Source organism: Pseudophryne corroboree, chromosome 3, assembly GCF_028390025.1.
Source record: "Pseudophryne corroboree isolate aPseCor3 chromosome 3, aPseCor3.hap2, whole genome shotgun sequence".
NCBI classification, from domain to species: Eukaryota; Metazoa; Chordata; class Amphibia; order Anura; family Myobatrachidae; genus Pseudophryne; species Pseudophryne corroboree.
The window spans coordinates 67,405,182-67,428,736 of record NC_086446.1 but is presented as its reverse complement, the minus strand read 5'-3'; the positions used below and the strand labels follow the sequence as shown (position 1 = coordinate 67,428,736).

General features: G+C 50.0%; 1 protein-coding gene across 1 annotated transcript in view; it reads left to right on the top strand.

The window, feature by feature from the left end:
- Nucleotides 1-23,555, top strand: part of LOC135054748 (oocyte zinc finger protein XlCOF29-like) — a 74,946-nt gene that overhangs the window by 1,553 nt on the left and 49,838 nt on the right. Inside the window, exon 2 of the mRNA XM_063958053.1 lies at nt 1,407-1,555. Coding sequence (XP_063814123.1) covers nt 1,472-1,555 — 84 coding nt within the window. The 5' untranslated portion in view covers nt 1,407-1,471. The remainder of the gene's footprint in view (nt 1-1,406; nt 1,556-23,555) is intronic.

The following is a 23,555-nucleotide window of genomic DNA, read 5'->3' as shown; positions in this document are numbered from 1 at the left end:
CCATGCAGGAGTATAGAAACACTGGCCCCCCATGCAGGAGTATAGAAACACACTGGCCCCCCATGCAGGAGTATAGAAACACACTGGCCCCCCATGCAGGAGTATAGAAACACGCTGACCCCCCCATGCAGGAGTATAGAAACACACTGGCCCCCCATGCAGGAGTATAGAAACACGCTGACCCCCCATGCAGGAGTATAAAAACACACTGGCCCCCCATGCAGGAGTAAAAAAACACACTGGCCTCCCGTGCAGGAGTATAAAAACACACTGCCACCCCCCTTCCTTCATGCAGGAGTATAAAAACATACTGGCCCCCCATGCAGGAGTATAAAACAACACTGGCCCCCCACGCAGGAGTAAAAACACACTGACCTCCCCACGCAGGAGTAAAAACACACTGACCCCCACACAGGAATAAAAACACTGGGCCCCCACGCATGAGTAAAAACACACTGACCCCCATGCAGAAGTAAAAAACGAAAACAAAAAAAACACATTGATCCCCACGCAGGAGTTAAAACACACTGATCCCCACGCAGGAGTAATAACACACTGACCCCCCCCACACACACACACGCAGGAGTAAAGACACACTAACCCCCCCTCCCCCATGCAGGAGTAAAAACACACTGACCCCCCCCCCACGCAGGAGTAAAAACACACTGACTCCCCCCACGCAGGAGTAAAAACACACTGACACCCCCCCCCCACCACCACCACCACCACCCAGGAATAAAAACACATTGGCCCCGACGCAAGTGTAAAAACACATTGGCCCCCACGCAGGAGTAAAACACTTTGGCCCCCACACAGGAGTAAAAACACATTGGTCCCCACGCATGAGTAAAAACACATTGGCCCCCACGCAGGAGTGAAAACACATTGGGCCCCCATGCAGGAGTGAAAACACACTGGCCCATGAAGGTAAAAAAAGAAAAAAGAAATTGTCCCCCACAAAAAAAACCCAATATATTGCCTCAGCCCCCGCTCATCCTCCCTCCCCCTTCCCCATATAACACTTCACAAACACTACCTACCGAGCAGGCAGCCAGCCAGGTAGAGCAGCAGCTCCCCATGACAGCTCGACAGGCAGGCCAGGCAGTCAAAGAGAAGCAGAGGCAGCATGATGGGGACCCTATTGATGTCCATCCCTACTGTACAGACCAACCACCATATAACTCCTACTGCATGATGGAGACCCAGGTTTACACAATGACCAACCCCACTAGTCCACCCACAACTGTTCCTCTGTAACTGAGAGATACCATCTCCCGATGAACTGACTGATTCTCCCATAACCTTTCCAACGTGGCACAGATCCTGACATAGACGTCCACCACTTACATACACATTATCCGGTGTCTACATAGTGTTTAAATGAGTTTTCTGTTTCTGTCTTCAAGATTAACACCAGAAGGTGGAAGAGAACGTCAGATCGTCGCACAGATTGGCGAAGTCCATCAGAATAATGATGACAAACTGCAGCATGGACCCTCTCGCTGAGGAGATCTTCAACCTCACCCTGGAAATGATATGCCTGCTAACTGGAGAGGTGAAGGGTCCTTTGATGTGACAGTGGCGTCATTCTTACCTTTATTAGTAAACCAGAATGACTGCAGAGTTGAGGGAGTCTGGGAATGTCACCATGAAGTGGGTAACTAATCTTTGAGGTGAGGGATTTTGGGAATCTTTATCTTGGTGATGACCATTGACTCCCATCGATGGTTAGTCTGTACACGTGCAGACGGAGCCCCGCTCTTGTACATAGCGAGGCCAGCAGTGCCCTTTGAGGATCTGCCACCAATGTTTACCATCAGTGGCCTCCTATGGATGGTGAAACCACTCATCATCTCCTTGTTATCCATTGTTGGTTGATGGCCATTCCTACTTTGTATTGTGACAGTAATCACACAGACGGAGTATAATCCAACACACTTTATTTCCATCTCAGGCAGGATACCGCTTCACATGCAGATTTTGCATTTCAGGTTTTACAAGCAGTTCTTAAAACAGCATTATAACATTCCAAGTTCTGATAATCACAAACACTGTGTATTCTAAATGGCTTTTAACGTAACTCCAGACCCCCCAAGCTATCGCCTGGCCACTTGCTGGCATCAGGAGCCCTGACCTACTCCACAAAACACATTTTTAAAGACAGCTGATTCGGTGAAGTGATTAGCCCAGCTGTGGCTTACCACAGACTCAGCTAAAACACGGACTGGATTCTATCAGACCTGTTACTGCTGTTCCAATCCTGCAAAAGCCTGCCGTTCTATATTAACCTCATGTGGAATCATGCTGTCCCTGCCACAGTATGTTTCCTCACATCTACAGAGGTGCTAAAGATTCACATTTGACAAAAATAAATATAATTTCTCTAACGTCCTAAGTGGATGCTGGGGACTCCGTAAGGACCATGGGGAATAGCGGCTCCGCAGGAGACTGGGCACATCTAAAGAAAGCTTTAGGACTATCTGGTGTGCACTGGCTCCTCCCACTATGACCCTCCTCCAAGCCTCAGTTAGATCTCTGTGCCCGAACGAGAAGGGTGCACACTAGGGGCTCTCCTGAGCTTCTTAGTGAAAGTTTTAGTTTAGGTTTTTTATTTTCAGTGAGACCTGCTGGCAACAGGCTCACTGCATCGAGGGACTAAGGGGAGAAGAAGCGAACTCACCTGCGTGCAGAGTGGATTGGGCTTCTTAGGCTACTGGACATTAGCTCCAGAGGGACGATCACAGGCCCAGCTTGGATGGGTCCCAGAGCCGCGCCGCCGGCCCCCTTACAGAGCCAGAAGGCAGAAGAGGTCCGGAAAATCGGCGGCAGAAGACGTCCTGTCTTCAACAAGGTAGCGCACAGCACTGCAGCTGTGCGCCATTGCTCTCAGCACACTTCACACTCCGGTCACTGAGGGTGCAGGGCGCTGGGGGGGGGCGCCCTGAGACGCAATAATAAACACCTTGGATGGCAAAAAATGCATCACATATAGCTCCTGGGCTATATGGATGCATTTAACCCCTGCCAAAATACATAAAAAAACGGGAGATAAGGCCGCCGATAAGGGGGCGGAGCCTATCTCCTCAGCACACTGGCGCCATTTTCCCTCACAGCTCCGTTGGAGGGAAGCTCCCTGGCTCTCCCCTGCAGTCACTACACTACAGAAAGGGTTAAAAAAGAGAGGGGGGCACAAATTAGGCGCAGTATTAACTATACAGCAGCTATAAGGGGAAAAACACTTATATAAGGTTATCCCTGTATATATATAGCGCTCTGGTGTGTGCTGGCAAACTCTCCCTCTGTCTACCCAAAGGGCTAGTGGGGTCCTGTCCTCTATCAGAGCATTCCCTGTGTGTGTGCTGTATGTCGGTACTTTTGTGTCGACATGTATGAGGAGAAAAATGATGTGGAGACGGAGCAGATTGCCTGTAATAGTGATGTCACCCCCTAGGGGGTCGACACCTGAGTGGATGAACTGTTGGAAGAAATTACGTGACAGTGTCAGCTCTGTATAAAAGACAGTGGTTGACATGAGACAGCCGGCTACTCAGCTTGTGCCTGTCCAGACGTCTCATAGGCCGTCAGGGGCTCTAAAGCGCCCGTTACCTCAGATGGCAGATATAGACGCCGACACGGATACTGACTCCAGTGTCGACGGTGAAGAGACAAATGTGACTTCCAATAGGGCCACACGTTACATGATTGAGGCAATGAAAAATGTTTTACACATTTCTGATAATACGAGTACCACCAAAAAGGGGTATTATGTTCGGTGAGGAAAAACTACCTGTAGTTTTCCTGAATCTGAGAAATTAAATGAGGTGTGTGATGATGCGTGGGTTTCCCCTGATAACAACTGATAATTTCTAAAATGTTATTGGCATTATATCCTTTCCCGCCAGAGGTTAGGGTGCGTTGGGAAACACCCCCTAGGGTGGATAAAGCGCTCACACGCTTGTAAGGGCTCTATCCTCTCCTGAGATGGCCGCCCTTAAGGATCCTGCTGATAGAAAGCAGGAGGGTATCCTAAAATGTATTTACACACATACTGGTGTTATACTGCGACCAGCAATCGCCTCAGCCTGGATGTGCAGTGCTGGGTTGGCGTGGTCGGATTTCCTGACTGAAAATATTGATACCCTAGATAGGGACAGTATATTTTTGCCTATAGAGCATTTGAAAGATGCATTTCTATATATGCGTGATGCACAGCGGAATATTTGCCGACTGGCATCAAGTCTAAGTGCGTTGTCCATTTCTACCAGTAGAGGGTTATGGACACGTCAGTGGTCAGGTGATGCGTATTCCAAACGGCATTTGGAAGTATTGCCTTATTAAGGGGAGGAGTTATTTGGGGTCGGTCTTTCAGACCGGGTGGCCACGGCAACAGCTGGGAAATCCACGTTTGTACCCCAGGTCGCCTCTCAACATGAGAAGACGCCGTATTATCAGGCGCAGGCTTTTCGTGGATAAGCGGGCAAAAGGTTCCTCATTTCTGCCCCGTGACAGAGGGAGAGGAAAAAGGCTGCAGAAATCAGCCAGTTCCCAGGAACAGAAACCCTCTCCCGCCTCTGCCAAGCCCTCAGTATACGCTGGGGCTTTACAAGCAGAATCAGGCACGGTGGGGGGCCCGTCTCAATGAATTTCAGCGCGCAGTGGGCTCACTCGCAAGTAGACCCCTGGATCCTTCAGGTGATATCTCAGGGGTACAAATTAGAATTCGAGACGTCTCCCCCTCGCCGTTTCCTAAAGTCGGCTTTACCGATGTCTCCTTCTGACAGGGAGACAGTTTTGGAAGCCATTCACAAGCTGTATTCCCAGCAGGTGATAATCAAGATACCCCTCCTGCAACAGGGAACGGGGTATTATTCCACACTGTTGTGGTACCGAAGCCGGACGGCTCGGTGAGACCGATTCTAAATCTAAAATCTTTGAACACTTACATACAGAGGTTCAAATTCAAGATTGAGTCACTCAGAGCAGTGATTGCGAACCTGGAAGAAGGGGACTACATGATGTCTCGGGACATCAAGGATGCTTACCTTCATGTCAAAATTTACCCTTCTCACCAAGGGTACCTCAGGTTTATGGTACAGAACTGTCACTATCAGTTCAGACGCTGCCGTATGGATGGTCCACGGCACCCCGGGTCTTTACCAAGGTAATGGCCGAAATGATGATATTCCTTCAAAGGAAGGGAATTTTAGTTATCCCTTACTTGGACAATTCCCTGATAAGGGTAAGATCCAGGGAACAGTTGGAGGTCGGTGTAGCACTATCTCAGGTAGTGTTGCTGCAGCACGGTTGGATTCTCAATATTCCAAAATCGCAGCTGGTTCCGACGACTTGTCTTCTGTTCCTAGGGATGATCCTGGACACAGTCCAGAAAAAGGTGTTTCTCCCGGAGGAGAAAGCCAGGGAGTTATCCGAGCTAGTCAGGAACCTCCTAAAACCGAGCCAAGTCTCAGTGCATCAATGCACAAGGGTTCTGGGTAAAATGGTGGCTTCCTACGAAGCAATCCCATTCGGCAGATTCCACGCAAGAAATTTCCAGTGGGACCTGCTGGACAAATGGTCCGGGTCGCATCTTCAGATGCATCAGCGGATAACCCTGTCACCAAGGACAAGGGGTCCCTCCTGTGGTGGTTGCAGAGTGCTCATCTTCTAGAGGGCCGCAGATTCGGCATTCAGGACTGGGTCCTGGTAACCACGGATGCCAGCCTGCGAGGCTGGGGAGCAGTCACACAGGGAAGGAATATCCAGGACTTATGGTCAAGCCTGGAGACATCACTTCACATAAATATCCTGAAGCTAAGGGACATTTACAATGCTCTAAGCTTAGCAAGACCTCTGCTTCAAGGTCAGCCGGTGTTGATCCAGTCGGACAACATCACGGCAGTCACCCACGTAAACAGACAGGGTGGCACAAGAAGCAGGAGGGCAATGGCAGAAGCTGCAAGGATTCTTCGCTGGGCGGAAAATCATGTGATAGCACTGTCAGCAGTATTCATTCCGGGAGTGGACAACTGGGAAGCAGACTTCCTCAGCACGACCTCCACCCGGGAGAGTGGGGACTTCACCCAGAAGTCTTCCACATGATTATAAACCGTTGGGAAAAACTCGACAGGTATTGCGCCAGGTCCAGGGACCCTCAGGCAATAACTGTAGACGCTCTGGTAACACCATGGGTGTACCAGTCAGGGTATGTGTTCCCTCCTCTGCCTCTCATACCCAAGGTACTGAGATTGATAAGATGGAGAGGAGTAAGCACTATATTCGTGGCTCCGGATTGGCCAAGAAGGACTTGGTAACCGGAACTTCAAGAGATGCTCACGGAGGATCCGTGGCCTCTACCTCTAAGAAGGGACCTGCTCCAGCAAGGACCCTGTCTGTTCCAAGACTTACCGCGGCTGCGTTTGACGGCATGGCGGTTGAACGCCGGATCCTGAAGGAATAAAGGCATTCCGGATGAAGTCATCCCTATCCTGATCAAAGCCAGGAAGGATGTAACCGCAAAAACATTATCACCGCAATTGGCGAAAATATGTTGCGTGGTGCGAGGCCAGTAAGGCCCGACGGTGGAAATTCAACTGGGTCGATTCCTACATTTCCTGCAAACAGGAGTGTCTATGGGCCTGAAATTGGGGTCCATTAAGGTTCAAATTTCGGCCCTGTCAATTTTCTTCCAAAAAGAACTAGCTTCAGTCCCTGAAGTTCAGACGTTTGTAAAAGGGGTACTGCATATACAGCCTCCTTTTGTGCCTCCAGTGGCACTTTGGGATCTCAATGTAGTTTTGGGTTCCAAAAGTCACATTGGTTTGAACCACTTAAATCTGTGGACTTAAAATATCTCACATGGAAAGTGGTCATGCTGTTGGCCCTGGCCTGGGCCAGGCGCGTGTCAGAATTGGCGGCTTTATCCTGAAAAAGCCCTTATCTGATGTTCCATTCGGACAGGGCGGAATTGAGGACTCGTCCTCAGTTTCTCCCTAAGGTGGTTTCAGCGTTTCACCTGAACCAACCTATTTGTGGTGCCTGCGGCTACTAGGGACTTGGAGGACTCCAAGTTGCTAGACGTTGTCAGGGCCCTGAAAATATATGTTTCCAGGAGGGCTGGAGTCCGGAAATCTGACTCGCTGTTTATCCTGTATGCACCCAACAAGCTGGGTGCTCCTGCTTCTAAGCAGACTATTGCTCGTTGGATTTGTAGTACAATTCAGCTTGCACATTCTGTGGCAGGCCTGCCACAGCCAAAAATCTGTAAATGCCCACTCCACAAAGAAGGTGGGCTCATCTTGGGCGGCTGCCCGAGGGGTCTCGGCTTTACAACTTTGCCGAGCAGCTACTTGGTCAGGAGCAAATACGTTTGTAAAATTCTACAAAATTGATATCCTGGCTGAGGAGGACCTGGAGTTCTCTCATTTGGTGCTGCAGAGTCATCCGCACTCTCCCGCCCGTTTGGGAGCTTTGGTATAATCCCCATGGTCCTTACGGAGTTCCCAGCATCCACTTAGGACGTTAGAGAAAATAAGAATTTACTTACCGATAATTCTATTTCTCATAGTCCGTAGTGGATGCTGGGCGCCCATCCCAAGTGCGGATTGTCTGCAATACTTGTACATAGTTATTGTTACAAAAATAGGGTTATTATTGTTGTGAGCCATCTTTCAGAGGCTCCTCTGTTATCATGCTGTTAACTGGGTTTCATTTCACAAGTTGTACGGTGTGATTGGTGTGGCTGGTATGAGTCTTACCCGGGATTCAAAATCCTTCCTTATTGTGTACGCTCGTCCGGGCACAGTATCCTAACTGAGGCTTGGAGGAGGGTCATAGTGGGAGGAGCCAGTGCACACCAGATAGTCCTAAAGCTTTCTTTAGATGTGCCCAGTCTCCTGCGGAGCCGCTATTCCCCATGGTCCTTACGGAGTCCCCAGCATCCACTACGGACTATGAGAAATAGAATTATCGGTAAGTAAATTCTTATTTTCTCTGACGTCCTAGTGGATGCTGGGACTCCGTAAGGACCATGGGGAATAGCGGCTCCGCAGGAGACAGGGCACAAGAATAAAAGCTTTAGGATCAGGTGGTGTGCACTGGCTCCTCCCCCTATGACCCTCCTCCAAGCCTCAGTTAGATTTTTGTGCCCGAACGAGAAGGGTGCAGGCTAGGTGGCTCTCCTGAGCTGCTTAGAATAAAAGTGTATTTTAGGTTTTTTATTTTCAGTGAGTCCTGCTGGCAACAGGCTCACTGCATCGTGGGACTAAGGGGAGAAGAAACGGACTCACCTGCGTGCAGAGTGGATTGGGTTTCTTAGGCTACTGGACATTAGCTCCAGAGGGACGATCACAGGTTCAGCCTGGATGGGTCCCGGAGCCGCGCCGCCGGCCCCCTTACAGAGCCAGAAGAGCGAAGAGGTCCGGTGAAATCGGCGGCAGAAGACGATCCTGTCTTCAGACTAAGGTAGCGCACAGCACCGCAGCTGTGCGCCATTGCTCTCAGCACACTTCACACTCCGGTCACTGAGGGTGCAGGGCGCTGGGGGGGAGCGCCCTGAGACGCAATATAACAGATGATACCTTAGGTTGGCAAAAGAAAACATCACATATAGCTCTTGGGCTATATGGATGTATTTTAACCCCTGCCATTTTTACAGAAAAGAGCGGGAGATAAGGACGTCGTGAAGGGGCGGAGCCTATCTCCTCAGCACACAAGCGCCATTTTCCCTCACAGCTCCGCTGGAAGGACGGCTCCCTGACTCTCCCCTGCAGACTTGCTACAGAATCAGGGTAAAAAAGAGAAGGGGGGGCACTATTGGCAGATAAAAATTATATAAACAGCAGCTATAAGGGAATAACACTTATATAAGGTTATTCCTGTATATATATATATAGCGCTTGGTGTGTGCTGGCAGACTCTCCCTCTGTCTCTCCAAAGGGCTTGTGGGGTCCTGTCCTCTATCAGAGCATTCCCGGTGTGTGTGCTGTGTGTCGGTACGTGTGTGTCGACATGTATGAGGAGGAAAATGATGTGGAGGCGGAGCAATTGCCTGGGTTAGTGATGTCACCCCCTAGGGAGTCGACACCTGACTGGATGATCGTATTTAAAGAATTAAGTGATAATGTCAGCACTTTGCAAAGAACGGTTGATGATTGAGACAGCCGGCAAATCAATTAGTGCCTGTCCAGGCGTCTCAGACACCGTCAGGGGCCCTAAAACGCCCGTTACCTCAGTGGGTCGACACAGACCCAGACACAGATACTGAGTCTAGTGTCGACGGTGAGGAGACAAACGTAATGTCCAGTAGGGCCACACGTTACATGATCACGGCAATGAAGGAGGCATTGAACATTTCTGACACTACAAGTACCACAAAGAAGGGTATTATGTGGGGTGTGAAAAAACTACCAATAGTTTTCCCTGAGTCAGATGAGTTAAATGAGGTGTGTGAAAAAGCGTGGGTTTCCCCCGACAAAAAACTGCTAATTTCTAAAAAATTATTGGCACTATATCCTTTCCCGTCAGAGGTTAGGACGCGTTGGGAAACACCCCCTAGGGTAGATAAGGCGCTCACACGTTTATCTAAACAAGTAGCGTTACCGTCTCCTGATACGGCCACCCTCAAAGAACCAGCAGATAGAAGGCTGGAAAATATTCTTAAAAGTATATACACACATACTGGTGTTATACTGCGACCAGCAATCGCTTCAGCCTGGATGTGCAGTGCTGGAGTCGCGTGGTCGGATTCCCTGACTGAAAATATTGATACCCTGGATAGGGACAATATACTGTTAACTATAGAGCATTTGAAGGATGCATTACTATATATGCGTGATGCACAGAGGGATATTTGCACCCTGGCATCAAGAGTAAGTGCTATGTCCATTTCTGCCAGAAGAGCGTTATGGACACGACAGTGGTCAGGCGATGCGGATTCCAAACGACATATGGAAGTATTGCCGTATAAAGGGGAGGAGTTATTTGGGGCTGGTCTATCGGACCTGGTGGCCACGGCAACGGCTGGAAAATCCACCTTTTTACCCCAGGTCACTTCACATCAGCAGAAAAAGACACCGTCTTTTCAAACTCAGTCCTTTCGTTCCCATAAGTACAAGCGAGCTAAAGGCCATTCCTTCCTGCCCCGGGGCAGAGGAAGGGGAAAAAGACTGCACCATGCAGCCGCTTCCCAGGAGCAGAAGCCCTCCCCTGCTTCTGCCAAGTCTTCAGCATGACGCTGGGGCTTTACAAGCAGACTCAGACATGGTGGGGGCCCGTCTCAAGAATTTCAACGCGCAGTGGGCTCACTCGCAAGTGGACCCCTGGATTCTACAGGTAGTATCGCAGGGGTACAAACTGGAATTCGAGGCGTTTCCCCCTCGCCGGTTCCTGAAGTCTGCTCTACCAAAGTCTCCCTCCGACAGGGAGGCAGTTTTGGAAGCCATTTACAAGCTGTATTCCCAGCAGGTGATAATCAAGGTACCCCTCCTACAACAGGGAAAGGGGTATTATTCCACGCTGTTTGTGGTACCGAAGCCGGACGGCTCGGTGAGACCAATTTTAAATCTGAAATCCTTGAACACTTACATAAAGAGGTTCAAATTCAAGATGGAATCACTCAGAGCGGTGATAGCAAACCTGGAAGAAGGGGACTATATGGTGTCTCTGGACATCAAGGATGCTTATCTCCACGTCCCAATCTACCCGTCTCACCAAGGGTACCTCAGGTTTGTAGTACAAGACTGTCATTATCAGTTTCAGACGCTGCCGTTTGGGTTGTCCACGGCACCTCGGGTCTTTACCAAGGTAATGGCCGAAATGATGATTCTTCTTCGAAGAAAAGGCATCTTAATTATCCCTTACTTGGACGATCTCCTGATAAGGGCAAGGTCCAGGGAACAGTTAGAAGTCGGAGTAGCACTATCTCAGGTAGTGTTACGTCAGCACGGGTGGATCCTAAATATTCCAAAATCGCAGCTGATTCCAACGACACGTCTACTGTTCCTAGGAATGATTCTGGACACAGTCCAGAAAAAGGTGTTTCTCCCGGAGGAGAAGGCCAGGGAGTTATCCGAGCTAGTCAGGAACCTCCTAAAACCAGGCCAGGTGTCAGTGCATCAGTGCACGAGGGTCCTGGGAAAAATGGTGGCTTCTTACGAAGCGATTCCATTCGGAAGATTCCATGCAAGAACTTTTCAGTGGGATCTACTGGACAAATGGTCCGGATCGCATCTTCAGATGCATCAGCGGATAACCCTGTCGCCAAGGACAAGGGTGTCTCTTCTGTGGTGGCTGCAGAGTGCTCATCTACTAGAGGGCCGCAGATTTGGCATTCAGGATTGGATCCTGGTGACCACGGATGCAAGCCTGAGAGGCTGGGGAGCAGTCACACAGGGAAGAAATTTCCAGGGCTTGTGGTCAAGCATGGAAGCATCTCTTCATATAAACATTCTGGAACTAAGGGCCATTTACAATGCCCTAAGTCAAGCGAAACCCCTGCTTCAGGGTCAGGCGGTATTGATCCAATCGGACAACATCACGTCAGTCGCCCACGTAAACAGACAGGGCGGCACGAGAAGCAGGAGGGCAATGGCAGAAGCTGCAAGGATTCTTCGCTGGGCGGAAAATCATGTGATAGCACTGTCAGCAGTGTTCATTCCGGGAGTGGACAACTGGGAAGCAGACTTCCTCAGCAGACACGACCTCCACCCGGGAGAGTGGGGACTTCACCCAGAAGTCTTCCACCTGATAGTAAACCGTTGGGAAGAACCAAAGGTGGACATGATGGCGTCCCGTCTAAACAAAAAACTAGACAGATATTGCGCCAGGTCAAGGGACCCTCAGGCAATAGCGATGGACGCCCTGGTAACGCCGTGGGTGTACCAGTCAGTGTATGTGTTCCCTCCCCTGCCTCTCATACCAAAGGTACTGAGAATCATAAGAAGGAGAGGAGTAAGAACTATACTCGTGGTTCCGGATTGGCCAAGAAGGACTTGGTACCCGGAACTTCAAGAGATGCTCACGGACGATCCGTGGCCTCTACCTCTGAGAAAGGACCTGCTCCAGCAGGGGCCTTGTCTGTTCCAAGACTTACCGCGGCTGCGTTTGACGGCATGGCGGTTGAACGCCGGATCCTGAGGGATAAAGGCATTCCAGATGAAGTCATCCCTACCCTGGTCAAGGCCAGGAAGGACGTAACCGCAAAACATTATCACCGCGTTTGGCGAAAATATGTTGCGTGGTGTGAGGCCAAGAAGGCCCCTACAGAGGAATTTCAACTGGGTCGTTTCCTCCATTTCCTGCAAACAGGACTATCTATGGGCCTAAAATTAGGGTCCATTAAGGTTCAAATTTCGGCCCTGTCGATTTTCTTCCAGAAAGAACTGGCTTCAATGCCTGAAGTTCAGACATATGTTTCCAGGACGGCTGGAGTCAGAAAATCTGACTCGCTGTTTATCCTGTATGCACCCAACAAGCTGGGTGCTCCTGCTTCTAAGCAGACGATTGCTCGTTGGATTTGTAGTACAATTCAGCTTGCACATTCTGTGGCAGGCCTGCCACAGCCAAAATCGGTAAAAGCCCATTCCACAAGGAAAGTGGGCTCATCTTGGGCGGCTGCCCGAGGGGTCTCGGCTTTACAACTTTGCCGAGCAGCTACTTGGTCAGGGGCAAACACGTTTGCGAAATTCTACAAATTTGATACCCTGGCTGAGGAGGACCTGGAGTTCTCTCATTCGGTGCTGCAGAGTCATCCGCACTCTCCCGCCCGTTTGGGAGCTTTGGTATAATCCCCATGGTCCTTACGGAGTCCCAGCATCCACTAGGACGTCAGAGAAAATAAGATTTTACTTACCGATAAATCTATTTCTCGTAGTCCGTAGTGGATGCTGGGCGCCCATCCCAAGTGCGGATTGTCTGCAATACTTGTATATAGTTATTGTTACAAAAATTCGGGTTATTATTGTTGTGAGCCATCTTTTCAGAGGCTCCTTTTCGTTTTATCATACTGTTAACTGGGTTCAGATCACAAGTTGTACGGTGTGGCTGGTATGAGTCTTACCCGGGATTCAATATCCTTCCTTATTATGTACGCTCGTCCGGGCACAGTATCCTAACTGAGGCTTGGAGGAGGGTCATAGGGGGAGGAGCCAGTGCACACCACCTGATCCTAAAGCTTTTATTCTTGTGCCCTGTCTCCTGCGGAGCCGCTATTCCCCATGGTCCTTACGGAGTCCCAGCATCCACTACGGACTACGAGAAATAGATTTATCGGTAAGTAAAATCTTATTTTCTCTTATGTTTTAGAGGATGCTGGGGTCCATATTAGTACCATGGGGTATAGACGGGTCCACCTGGAGCCATTGGCACTTTAAGAGTTTCAGTGTGGGCTGGCTCCTCCCTCTATGCCCCTCCTACCAGACTCAGTTTAGAAAATGTGCCCGGAGGAGCCGGTCACAGCTAGGGGAGCTCTACAGAGCTTCTTTAGAAAAGTTTATTTTAGAGTTTGTTTTTTTTACAGGGAGGCTGCTAGCAACAGCCTCCCTGCATCGAGGGACTGAGGGGGTGGAGCAGTGTCCGCCCTGTGGGGTCTGAGCCACTGTCTCCGCTGACTGGACACTGAGCTCCAGAGGGGATAAATCGCTCCCCGCCGCAGGGGAACGCTCACCCCAGCAGCATGCCGCCACCCCCTTACAGAGCGGAAGTGTGGCGAGTGAGTCATCGGCTCCCTAACAAGCAGGGAGCCGATGTGAAGATGGCGGCTACAGGGTAGGAGTGCAGTACTAACTGCACTCCGGGGAGCTCTGCGGTACTTAGGTGCGGCGCTGTGAGGGGCGCCCTGAGCCGGCGCCTTAACCTTACACTGACCAGATGGCCTGTCGGGGTCCGTGGATCTCAGCCAGCACTAAATCCTCAAGCCACTATAATCTAGGAAGAGCGGGAAGACAGCGCCATTAAGTGGGCGGAGCATCTCAGAGCGGATCCAGCAGCTTTCAGCGCCATTTTCAGTGGAAGAGCAGTCCCTCCAGAGCACCTCCAGCCATCTGTACGGTACCAGGGGGTTGTAGATGGGAGGGGAGGCTATATACAGGCTGTGTCACCTATTAAGGAACACAGTCAGTGCTCGTTAAGGTTCTCCCTATATCTATATAGCGCTGTGTGTGGGTTGTCTCCAATCTCTGTGTCTCTCTGCCATTCTTGGTGGGGAAACTCTGTCTGCCCTGTACCGTGTGTGTGTGTGTGTGTGTGTGTGTGTGTGTGGGGTGTACAAGCAAACATGTCTAGAGACTCTGTCTCATATGCTACAGAGGATTTATCTTCTCAGGAAGATCTCATCCCATGTAATCAGGATTGCACTGTTGTAGCGCAGATTCCAGCTAGAGAACCTGAGTGGTTAACCTTTCTTAGGGGGGCTATTTCTCAGATTTCTGAAAGGGTTGCAAGGACTGAGCATGCTACTCAGGTATTGCAGTCCTCTTTGGCAGTATGGCCGGATACTGCTCCCCCGGCGCCCCCTGCGGTACATTCTCACAAACGTGCTCTTGCCCAGATTATACAGGATGACACGGATACCGATTCTGACACAGCAGACGGTGATGGGGTTGTGTCGAGGGGGTCGGCATCACTTGCCAAGGGGGTGCAGTTGATGATTGAGGCCATGCGGGATGTGTTACATATTTCTGACACACCTCCTGAGCAGGTAGAGGAGGCCTTTTTCACAGACAGTAAGAAAGCCCCTCTCACCTTCTCTGCATCTAAGGAATTAAATGCTATATTTGAAAAAGCCTGGGAAAACCCGGAGAAAAAATTCCAGATCCCTGAAACGGTTCTGGTTGCTTTTCCCTTCCCGGAAGATGGTAGAAAAAAAATGAGAGTCTCCGCCTATAGTTGACGCCTCTGTCTCTAGGCTGTCAAAACAAGTGGTCTTACCAGTCCCGGGATCTACCGCGTTTAAAGACCCGGCAGTTTGCAAAGTGGATGCTACGCTCAAATCTATATACACGGCTTCAGGGGCTATACTGCGGCCTACTATTGCCTGTGCATGGATTTCAAAAACTATAGCAAAGTGGTCAATCACTCTGCAGGAGGACTTGATTACGATGGATAAAGGTGACGTAGATTTATTTTTACGTAACATACAGGATTATGTAGGGTTCCTGGTAGAATCAATGAAGGATCTGGGTTCCATGGCTGCGGGGATCTCCTCCATGTCCGTCTCGGCTCGCAGGGGTCTCTGGCTGCGCCAATGGTTTGCGGACGCGGAATCCAGGAAAAGTGTGGAGAGCCTATCCTATACAGGTCTGGCTCTGTTTGGGGAGACGCTGGATGCGTGGATTGCCACGGCTACAGCAGGTAAGTCTCCTTTTCTCCCCACAGCTGCACCAGCCCACTAGGCCTAGAAAGAACAAGCCCTCTCACACCTTCTTTAGAGGTGGTCGTGCCAAATCCAAAAAGCCTGCTCCCGCAGGTTCCCAGGACCAGAAACCTGCTTCTGGTACTTCAAAGTCCTCAGCATGACGGTGGACCGCAAAGCCTGGAGGAAGGTCAGGTGGGAGCAAGACTCCGGCATTACAGCCACGTCTGGGTGTCGTCTGGCCTGGACCCCTGGATACAGGATATTGTGTCCCGGGGGTACAGTCTGGAGTTTCAAACTCTCCCACCTCACGATTCTTCAAATCAGGCTTGCCGGCAGACAGAGCTATTTTACTGGATGCTATCCGAAAACTGATAGTGTCCGAGGTCATTGTTCCAGTTCCACCTCATCAGTTGACCAAAGGTTACTATTCAAACCTTTTTGTGGTTCCGAAGCCGGATGGTTCAGTATGGCCAATTCTGAACTTAATCTTTGAACCCTTATCTCAGGGACTTGAAATTCAAGATGGAGTCTCTGAGGGCAGTTATCTCAGGACTGACGGAGGGGGAGTTCCTGGTGTCCCTGGACATCAAGGATGCGTACCTCCACATTCCCATTTGGTCGCCGCATCAGGCTTATCTCGGGTTTGCACCATTAGACGATCACTATCAGTTTCAGGCACTGCCGTTCGGTCTCTCCACAGCACCGAGGGTCTTCACCTAGGTGATGGCAGAGTTGATGGTTCTCCGCAAGCAGGGGGTTAACATAATTCCGTATCTGGACGATCTGCTGATCAAGGCATTGTCCAAGGAGAAGTTGTTAAGATCCATTGCTCTCACGACGCATCTGCTCAAGGATCACGGTTGGATTCTGAACCTTCCAAAGTCTCATCTGGAGCCGACAAGGAGGCTGTCTTTCCTGGGGATGATCCTCGACACGGAGGTGCAGAGGGTGTTTCTACCGGTGGAGAAAGTGTTGGTCATTCAAACCATGGTTCGGGATGTCTTGAAGCCTGCCAGGGTGTCGGTTCATCAGTGCATCCGCCTTCTGGGGAAGATGGTTGCCTCCTACGAGGCTCTGCAGTACGGAAGGTTTCATGCTCGCTCCTTTCAACTGGATCTCTTGGATCAGTGGTCGTGATCTCACCTACACATGCACCAGAGGATACGTCTGTCTCAGGATTTCGCTCCTCTGGCTACAACTACCACACCTTCTGGAGGGCCGAAGGTTCGGAGTTCAGGACTGGATCCTTCTAACCACGGATGCAAGTCTAAGAGGTTGGGGAGCAGTCGCTCAAGGGGAAACCTTCCAAGGAAGGTGGTCAAGTCAGGAGTCCCTTCTTCCGATAAACATCCTGGAGCTAAGAGCCGTATACAACGGCCTTCTTCAAGCAGCACACCTTCTACAGGATCGGGCTGTTCAGGTGCAGTCGGACAACGTGACCACAGTGGCCTACATAAACCAAGAAGGCGGAACGAAGAGCAGGGCTGCAATGTTGGAGGTGACAAAAATCCTCCTCTGGGCAGAAAGACACGCTGTAGCGATGTCGGCAATCTTCATTCCGGGAGTAGACAACTGGGAAGCAGACTTCCTCAGCAGACACGATCTCCATCCAGGAGAGTGGGGCCTCCACCCGGAGGTGTTCGAGGCGGTAACCAGTTTTTGGGGGGTTCCTCACATAGACATGATGGCCTCCCGCCTCAACAAGAAGCTGCGGAGGTACTGTTCCAGGTCGAGGGACCCACAGGCAGTGGCGGTGGACGCACTAGTAACGCCGTTGGTGTTCACGTCAGTGTATGTATTCCCTCCACTTCCTCTAATTCCAAGAGTTTTACAACTTGTAAAAAGAACAAGAGTTCTGGCAATCCTCATTGCTCCAGACTGGCCAAGGAGGGCTTGGTATGCGGATCTACTGCTGGAAGATCCAAGACCCCTACCTCTTTGAGAGGATCTTCTACTGCAGGTACTGTTTGCTTATCAAGACTTACTGCGGCTACGTTTGACGGCACGGCGGTTGAGCGCCAGATCTTAGCTCGGAAGGGTATTCCAAGCAGGGTTATTTTTACCTAGATACAGGCTAGGAAGGGAGTAACGTCTAAACATTACCATCGAATTTGGAAAAAATGTGTCTTGGTGTGAATCCAAGAAATTTCCTGCGGTGGAGTTTCAACTTGGACGTTTTCTCCTTTTCCTGCAAGCAGGTGTGGATATGGTCCTGGGATTGGGCTCCGGCAAGGTCCAGATCTCAGCTTAGCCAATTGTTTCTGGAAGAAAATGGACAATCCTCCCTGAGGTTCAGACCTTTTTGAAATGGGTTCTGCACATCCAGCCTCCCTTTGTGGCGCCAACGGCACCATGGGATCTTGATGTGTTGTTGCAGTTCCTGCAATTGTAGTCCGTAGAGGATGCTGGGCGCCCGCCCAGCGCTTCTTTATCCTGCAGTGGTTATTTGGTTCAGTACTACCTGGTTCCTAGGTAAGATCTGTGTTCGTTCCTGTTTCAGTACTGTTTAAGCTGTTGCTGAGTTCTCCGGCCTGTTAGCCGAATTTTCCTTGTTGTGTGAGCTGGTATATATCTTGCCACTATCTAAGTATTTCCTTCTCTCGAAGTATGTCGTCTCCTCGGGCACAGTTTCTAGACTGAGTCTGGTAGGAGGGGCATAGAGGGAGGAGCCAGCCCACACTCGGCTCCTGGTGGACCTGTCTATACCCCATGGTACTAATATGGACCCCAGCATCCTCTACGGACTACGAGAAAAGGATTTACCGGTAGGTAATAAAAATCCTATTTAAAGCTATATAATGTACGTACGGGTCTGCCTCCACTGTGTAATAAAGGCAGGGTGCATGAAAATTCAGAATTCATCTCATGTTCATAAGAGTGTCATTCTGTTCTTCTAGCAACAAAATCTGAGAGTTAAATGCTAGAGAACCTCTTGCAGCCATTGATCAATTTAGGGTTGGGGAAATATGCACTGCCGTGAGAGCCAAGGGAGGGGAGGCCCTGTAATATTTAGGTCCATTGATTTCTGAAATTTGCCACTCATAGGACGGTATTCAATTGTTTGAAAACTCTGGGGCAGATGTATTAACCTGGAGAAGGCATAAGGAAGTGATAAACCAGTGATATGTGCAAGGTGATAAAGGCACCAGCCAATCAGCTCCAATATGTAAATTAACAGTTAGGATCTGATTGGCTGGTGCCATTATCACCTTGCACATATCACTGGTTTATCACTTCCTTATGCCTTCTCCAGGTTAATACATCTGCCCCTCTGTTTGCTATGTAATAGATAGGGAAAAAAGAGACGCCCAACCGACTTTTCAAACATTTGAATTCCCCCCCCCCCCCCCCCATATTCTGGCTCCCATGTTGGACAGAAAGGTTGGGCATCTCATTTGTGTCCCAGACCACACGTAGGACCAAGTGTCCATAAAAGAAGATGAGAAGAAGCCTTCTCAGATCCTTGAGTTCATGAGCTTCTCCAGTAACCTGTCACATCCTCCACACTGACCACTGTTGCTTTGCTGTATTCATCCTTGACATCTCTGAGAGTGACTGGGTGACATCCAAGCTAGTGTTCATTCTAGGGTTTTTTTTAAAGGCAGGGCTCTGATCATTGAGGAGAGCACATTTTCATTTTGAAGGGCACATTTTTGAGGTGACGCTTTGTGCACAAAGCATAGCGCATAAGTTTATAGTTTTTAAACATATATTTCTCTAACGTCCTAAGTGGATGCTGGGGACTCCGTAAGGACCATGGGGAATAGCGGCTCCGCAGGAGACTGGGCACATCTAAAGAAAGCTTTAGGACTATCTGGTGTGCACTGGCTCCTCCCCCTATGACCCTCCTCCAAGCCTCAGTTAGATCTCTGTGCCCGAACGAGAAGGGTGCACACTAGGGGCTCTCCTGAGCTTCTTAGTGAAAGTTTTAGATTAGGTTTTTTATTTTCAGTGAGACCTGCTGGCAACAGGCTCACTGCATCGAGGGACTAAGGGGAGAAGAAGCGAACTCACCTGCGTGCAGAGTGGATTGGGCTTCTTAGGCTACTGGACATTAGCTCCAGAGGGACGATCACAGGCCCAGCTTGGATGGGTCCCAGAGCCGCGCCGCCGGCCCCCTTACAGAGCCAGAAGGCAGAAGAGGTCCGGAAAATCGGCGGCAGAAGACGTCCTGTTTTCAACAAGGTAGCGCACAGCACTGCAGCTGTGCGCCATTGCTCTCAGCACACTTCACACTTCGGTCACTGAGGGTGCAGGGCGCTGGGGGGGGGGCGCCCTGAGACGCAATAAAAACACCTTGGATGGCAAAAAAATGCATCACATATAGCTCCTGGGCTATATGGATGCATTTAACCCCTGCCAGAATCCATAAAAAAGCAGGAGAAAAGTCCGCGAAAACGGGGCGGAGCCTATCTCCTCAGCACACTGGCACCATTTTCCCTCACAGCTCCGTTGGAGGGAAGCTCCCTGTCTCTCCCCTGCACTACAGAAAGGGTTAAAAAAAGAGAGGGGGGCACTAATTAGGCGCAGTATTAACTATACAGCAGCTATAAGGGGAAAAACACTTATATAAGGTTATCCCTGTATATATATAGCGCTCTGGTGTGTGCTGGCAAACTCTCCCTCTGTCTCCCCAAAGGGCTAGTGGGGTCCTGTCCTCTATCAGAGCATTCCCTGTGTGTGTGCTGTATGTCGGTACTTTTGTGTCGACATGTATGAGGAGAAAAATGATGTGGAGACGGAGCAGATTGCCTGTAATAGTGATGTCACCCCCTAGGGGGTCGACACCTGAGTGGATGAACTGTTGGAAGGAATTACGTGACAGTGTCAGCTCTGTATAAAAGACAGTGGTTGACATGAGACAGCCGGCTACTCAGCTTGTGCCTGTCCAGACGTCTCATAGGCCGTCAGGGGCTCTAAAGCGCCCGTTACCTCAGATGGCAGATATAGACGCCGACACGGATACTGACTCCAGTGTCGACGGTGAAGAGACGAATGTGACTTCCAGTAGGGCCACACGTTACATGATTGAGGCAATGAAAAATGTTTTACACATTTCTGATAATACGAGTACCACCAAAAAAGGGGTATTATGTTCGGTGAGGAAAAACTACCTGTAGTTTTCCTGAATCTGAGAAATTAAATGAGGTGTGTGATGATGCGTGGGTTTCCCCCGATAACAACGAATAATTTCTAAAATGTTATTGGCATTATATCCTTTCCCGCCAGAGGTTAGGGTGCATTGGGAAACACCCCCTAGGGGGGATAAAGCGCTCACACGCTTGTAAGGGCTCTACCTTCGCCTGAGATGGCCGCCCTTAAGAATCCTGCTGATAGAAAGCAGGAGGGTATCCTAAAAGGTATTTACACACATACTGGTGTTATACTGCGACCAGCAATCGCCTCAGCCTGGATGTGCAGTGCTGGGTTGGCGTGGTCGGATTCCCTGACTGAAAATATTGATACCCTAGATAGGGACAGTATATTTTTGCCTATAGAGCATTTAAAAGATGCATTTTTATATATGCGTGATGCACAGCGGAATATTTGCCGACTGGCATCAAGTCTAAGCGCGTTGTCCATTTCTACCAGTAGAGGGTTATGGACACGTCAGTGGTCAGGTGATGCGTATTCCAAACGGCATTTGGAAGTATTGCTTTATTAAGGGAGGAGTTATTTGGGGTCGGTCTTTCAGACCTCGTGGCCACGGCAACAGCTGGGAATTCCACGTTTGTACCCCAGGTCGCCTCTCAACATGAGAAGACGCCGTATTATCAGGCGCAGTCTTTTCGTGGACAAGCGGGCAAAAGGTTCCTCATTTCTGCCCCGTGACAGAGGGAGAGGAAAAAGGCTGCAGAAATCAGCCAGTTCCCAGGAACAGAAACCCTCTCCCGCCTCTGCCAAGCCCTCAGTATACGCTGGGGCTTTACAAGCAGAATCAGGCACGGTGGGGGGCCCGTCTCAATGAATTTCAGCGCGCAGTGGGCTCACTCGCAAGTAGACCCCTGGATCCTTCAGGTGATATCTCAGGGGTACAAATTAGAATTCGAGACGTCTCCCCCTCGCCGTTTCCTAAAGTCGGCTTTACCGATGTCTCCTTCTGACAGGGAGACAGTTTTGGAAGCCATTCACAAGCTGTATTCCCAGCAGGTGATAATCAAGATACCCCTCCTGCAACAGGGAACGGGGTATTATTCCACACTGTTGTGGTACCGAAGCCGGACGGCTCGGTGAGACCGATTCTAAATCTAAAATCTTTGAACACTTAGAGGTTCAAATTCAAGATTGAGTCACTCAGAGCAGTGATTGCGAACCTGGAAGAAGGGGACTACATGATGTCTCGGGACATCAAGGATGCTTACCTTCATGTCAAAATTTACCCTTCTCACCAAGGGTACCTCAGGTTTATGGTACAGAACTGTCACTATCAGTTCAGACGCTGCCGTATGGATGGTCCACGGCACCCCGGGTCTTTACCAAGGTAATGGCCGAAATGATGATATTCCTTCAAAGGAAGGGAATTTTAGTTATCCCTTACTTGGACAATTCCCTGATAAGGGTAAGATCCAGGGAACAGTTGGAGGTCGGTGTAGCACTATCTCAGGTAGTGTTGCTGCAGCACGGTTGGATTCTCAATATTCCAAAATCGCAGCTGGTTCCGACGACTTGTCTTCTGTTCCTAGGGATGATCCTGGACACAGTCCAGAAAAAGGTGTTTCTCCCGGAGGAGAAAGCCAGGGAGTTATCCGAGCTAGTCAGGAACCTCCTAAAACCGAGCCAAGTCTCAGTGCATCAATGCACAAGGGTTCTGGGTAAAATGGTGGCTTCCTACGAAGCAATCCCATTCGGCAGATTCCACGCAAGAAATTTCCAGTGGGACCTGCTGGACAAATGGTCCGGGTCGCATCTTCAGATGCATCAGCGGATAACCCTGTCACCAAGGACAGGGGGTCCCTCCTGTGGTGGTTGCAGAGTGCTCATCTTCTAGAGGGCCGCAGATTCGGCATTCAGGACTGGGTCCTGGTAACCACGGATGCCAGCCTGCGAGGCTGGGGAGCAGTCACACAGGGAAGGAATATCCAGGACTTATGGTCAAGCCTGGAGACATCACTTCACATAAATATCCTGAAGCTAAGGGACATTTACAATGCTCTAAGCTTAGCAAGACCTCTGCTTCAAGGTCAGCCGGTGTTGATCCAGTCGGACAACATCACGGCAGTCACCCACGTAAACAGACAGGGTGGCACAAGAAGCAGGAGGGCAATGGCAGAAGCTGCAAGGATTCTTCGCTGGGCGGAAAATCATGTGATAGCACTGTCAGCAGTATTCATTCCGGGAGTGGACAACTGGGAAGCAGACTTCCTCAGCACGACCTCCACCCGGGAGAGTGGGGACTTCACCCAGAAGTCTTCCACATGATTATAAACCGTTGGGAAAAACTCGACAGGTATTGCGCCAGGTCCAGGGACCCTCAGGCAATAACTGTAGACGCTCTGGTAACACCATGGGTGTACCAGTCAGGGTATGTGTTCCCTCCTCTGCCTCTCATACCCAAGGTACTGAGATTGATAAGATGGAGAGGAGTAAGCACTATATTCGTGGCTCCGGATTGGCCAAGAAGGACTTGGTAACCGGAACTTCAAGAGATGCTCACGGAGGATCCGTGGCCTCTACCTCTAAGAAGGGACCTGCTCCAGCAAGGACCCTGTCTGTTCCAAGACTTACCGCGGCTGCGTTTGACGGCATGGCGGTTGAACGCCGGATCCTGAAGGAAAAAAGGCATTCCGGATGAAGTCATCCCTATCCTGATCAAAGCCAGGAAGGATGTAACCGCAAAAACATTATCACCGCAATTGGCGAAAATATGTTGCGTGGTGCGAGGCCAGTAAGGCCCGACGGTGGAAATTCAACTGGGTCGATTCCTACATTTCCTGCAAACAGGAGTGTCTATGGGCCTGAAATTGGGGTCCATTAAGGTTCAAATTTCGGCCCTGTCAATTTTCTTCCAAAAAGAACTAGCTTCAGTCCCTGAAGTTCAGACGTTTGTAAAAGGGGTACTGCATATACAGCCTCCTTTTGTGCCTCCAGTGGCACTTTGGGATCTCAATGTAGTTTTGGGTTCCAAAAGTCACATTGGTTTGAACCACTTAAATCTGTGGACTTAAAATATCTCACATGGAAAGTGGTCATGCTGTTGGCCCTGGCC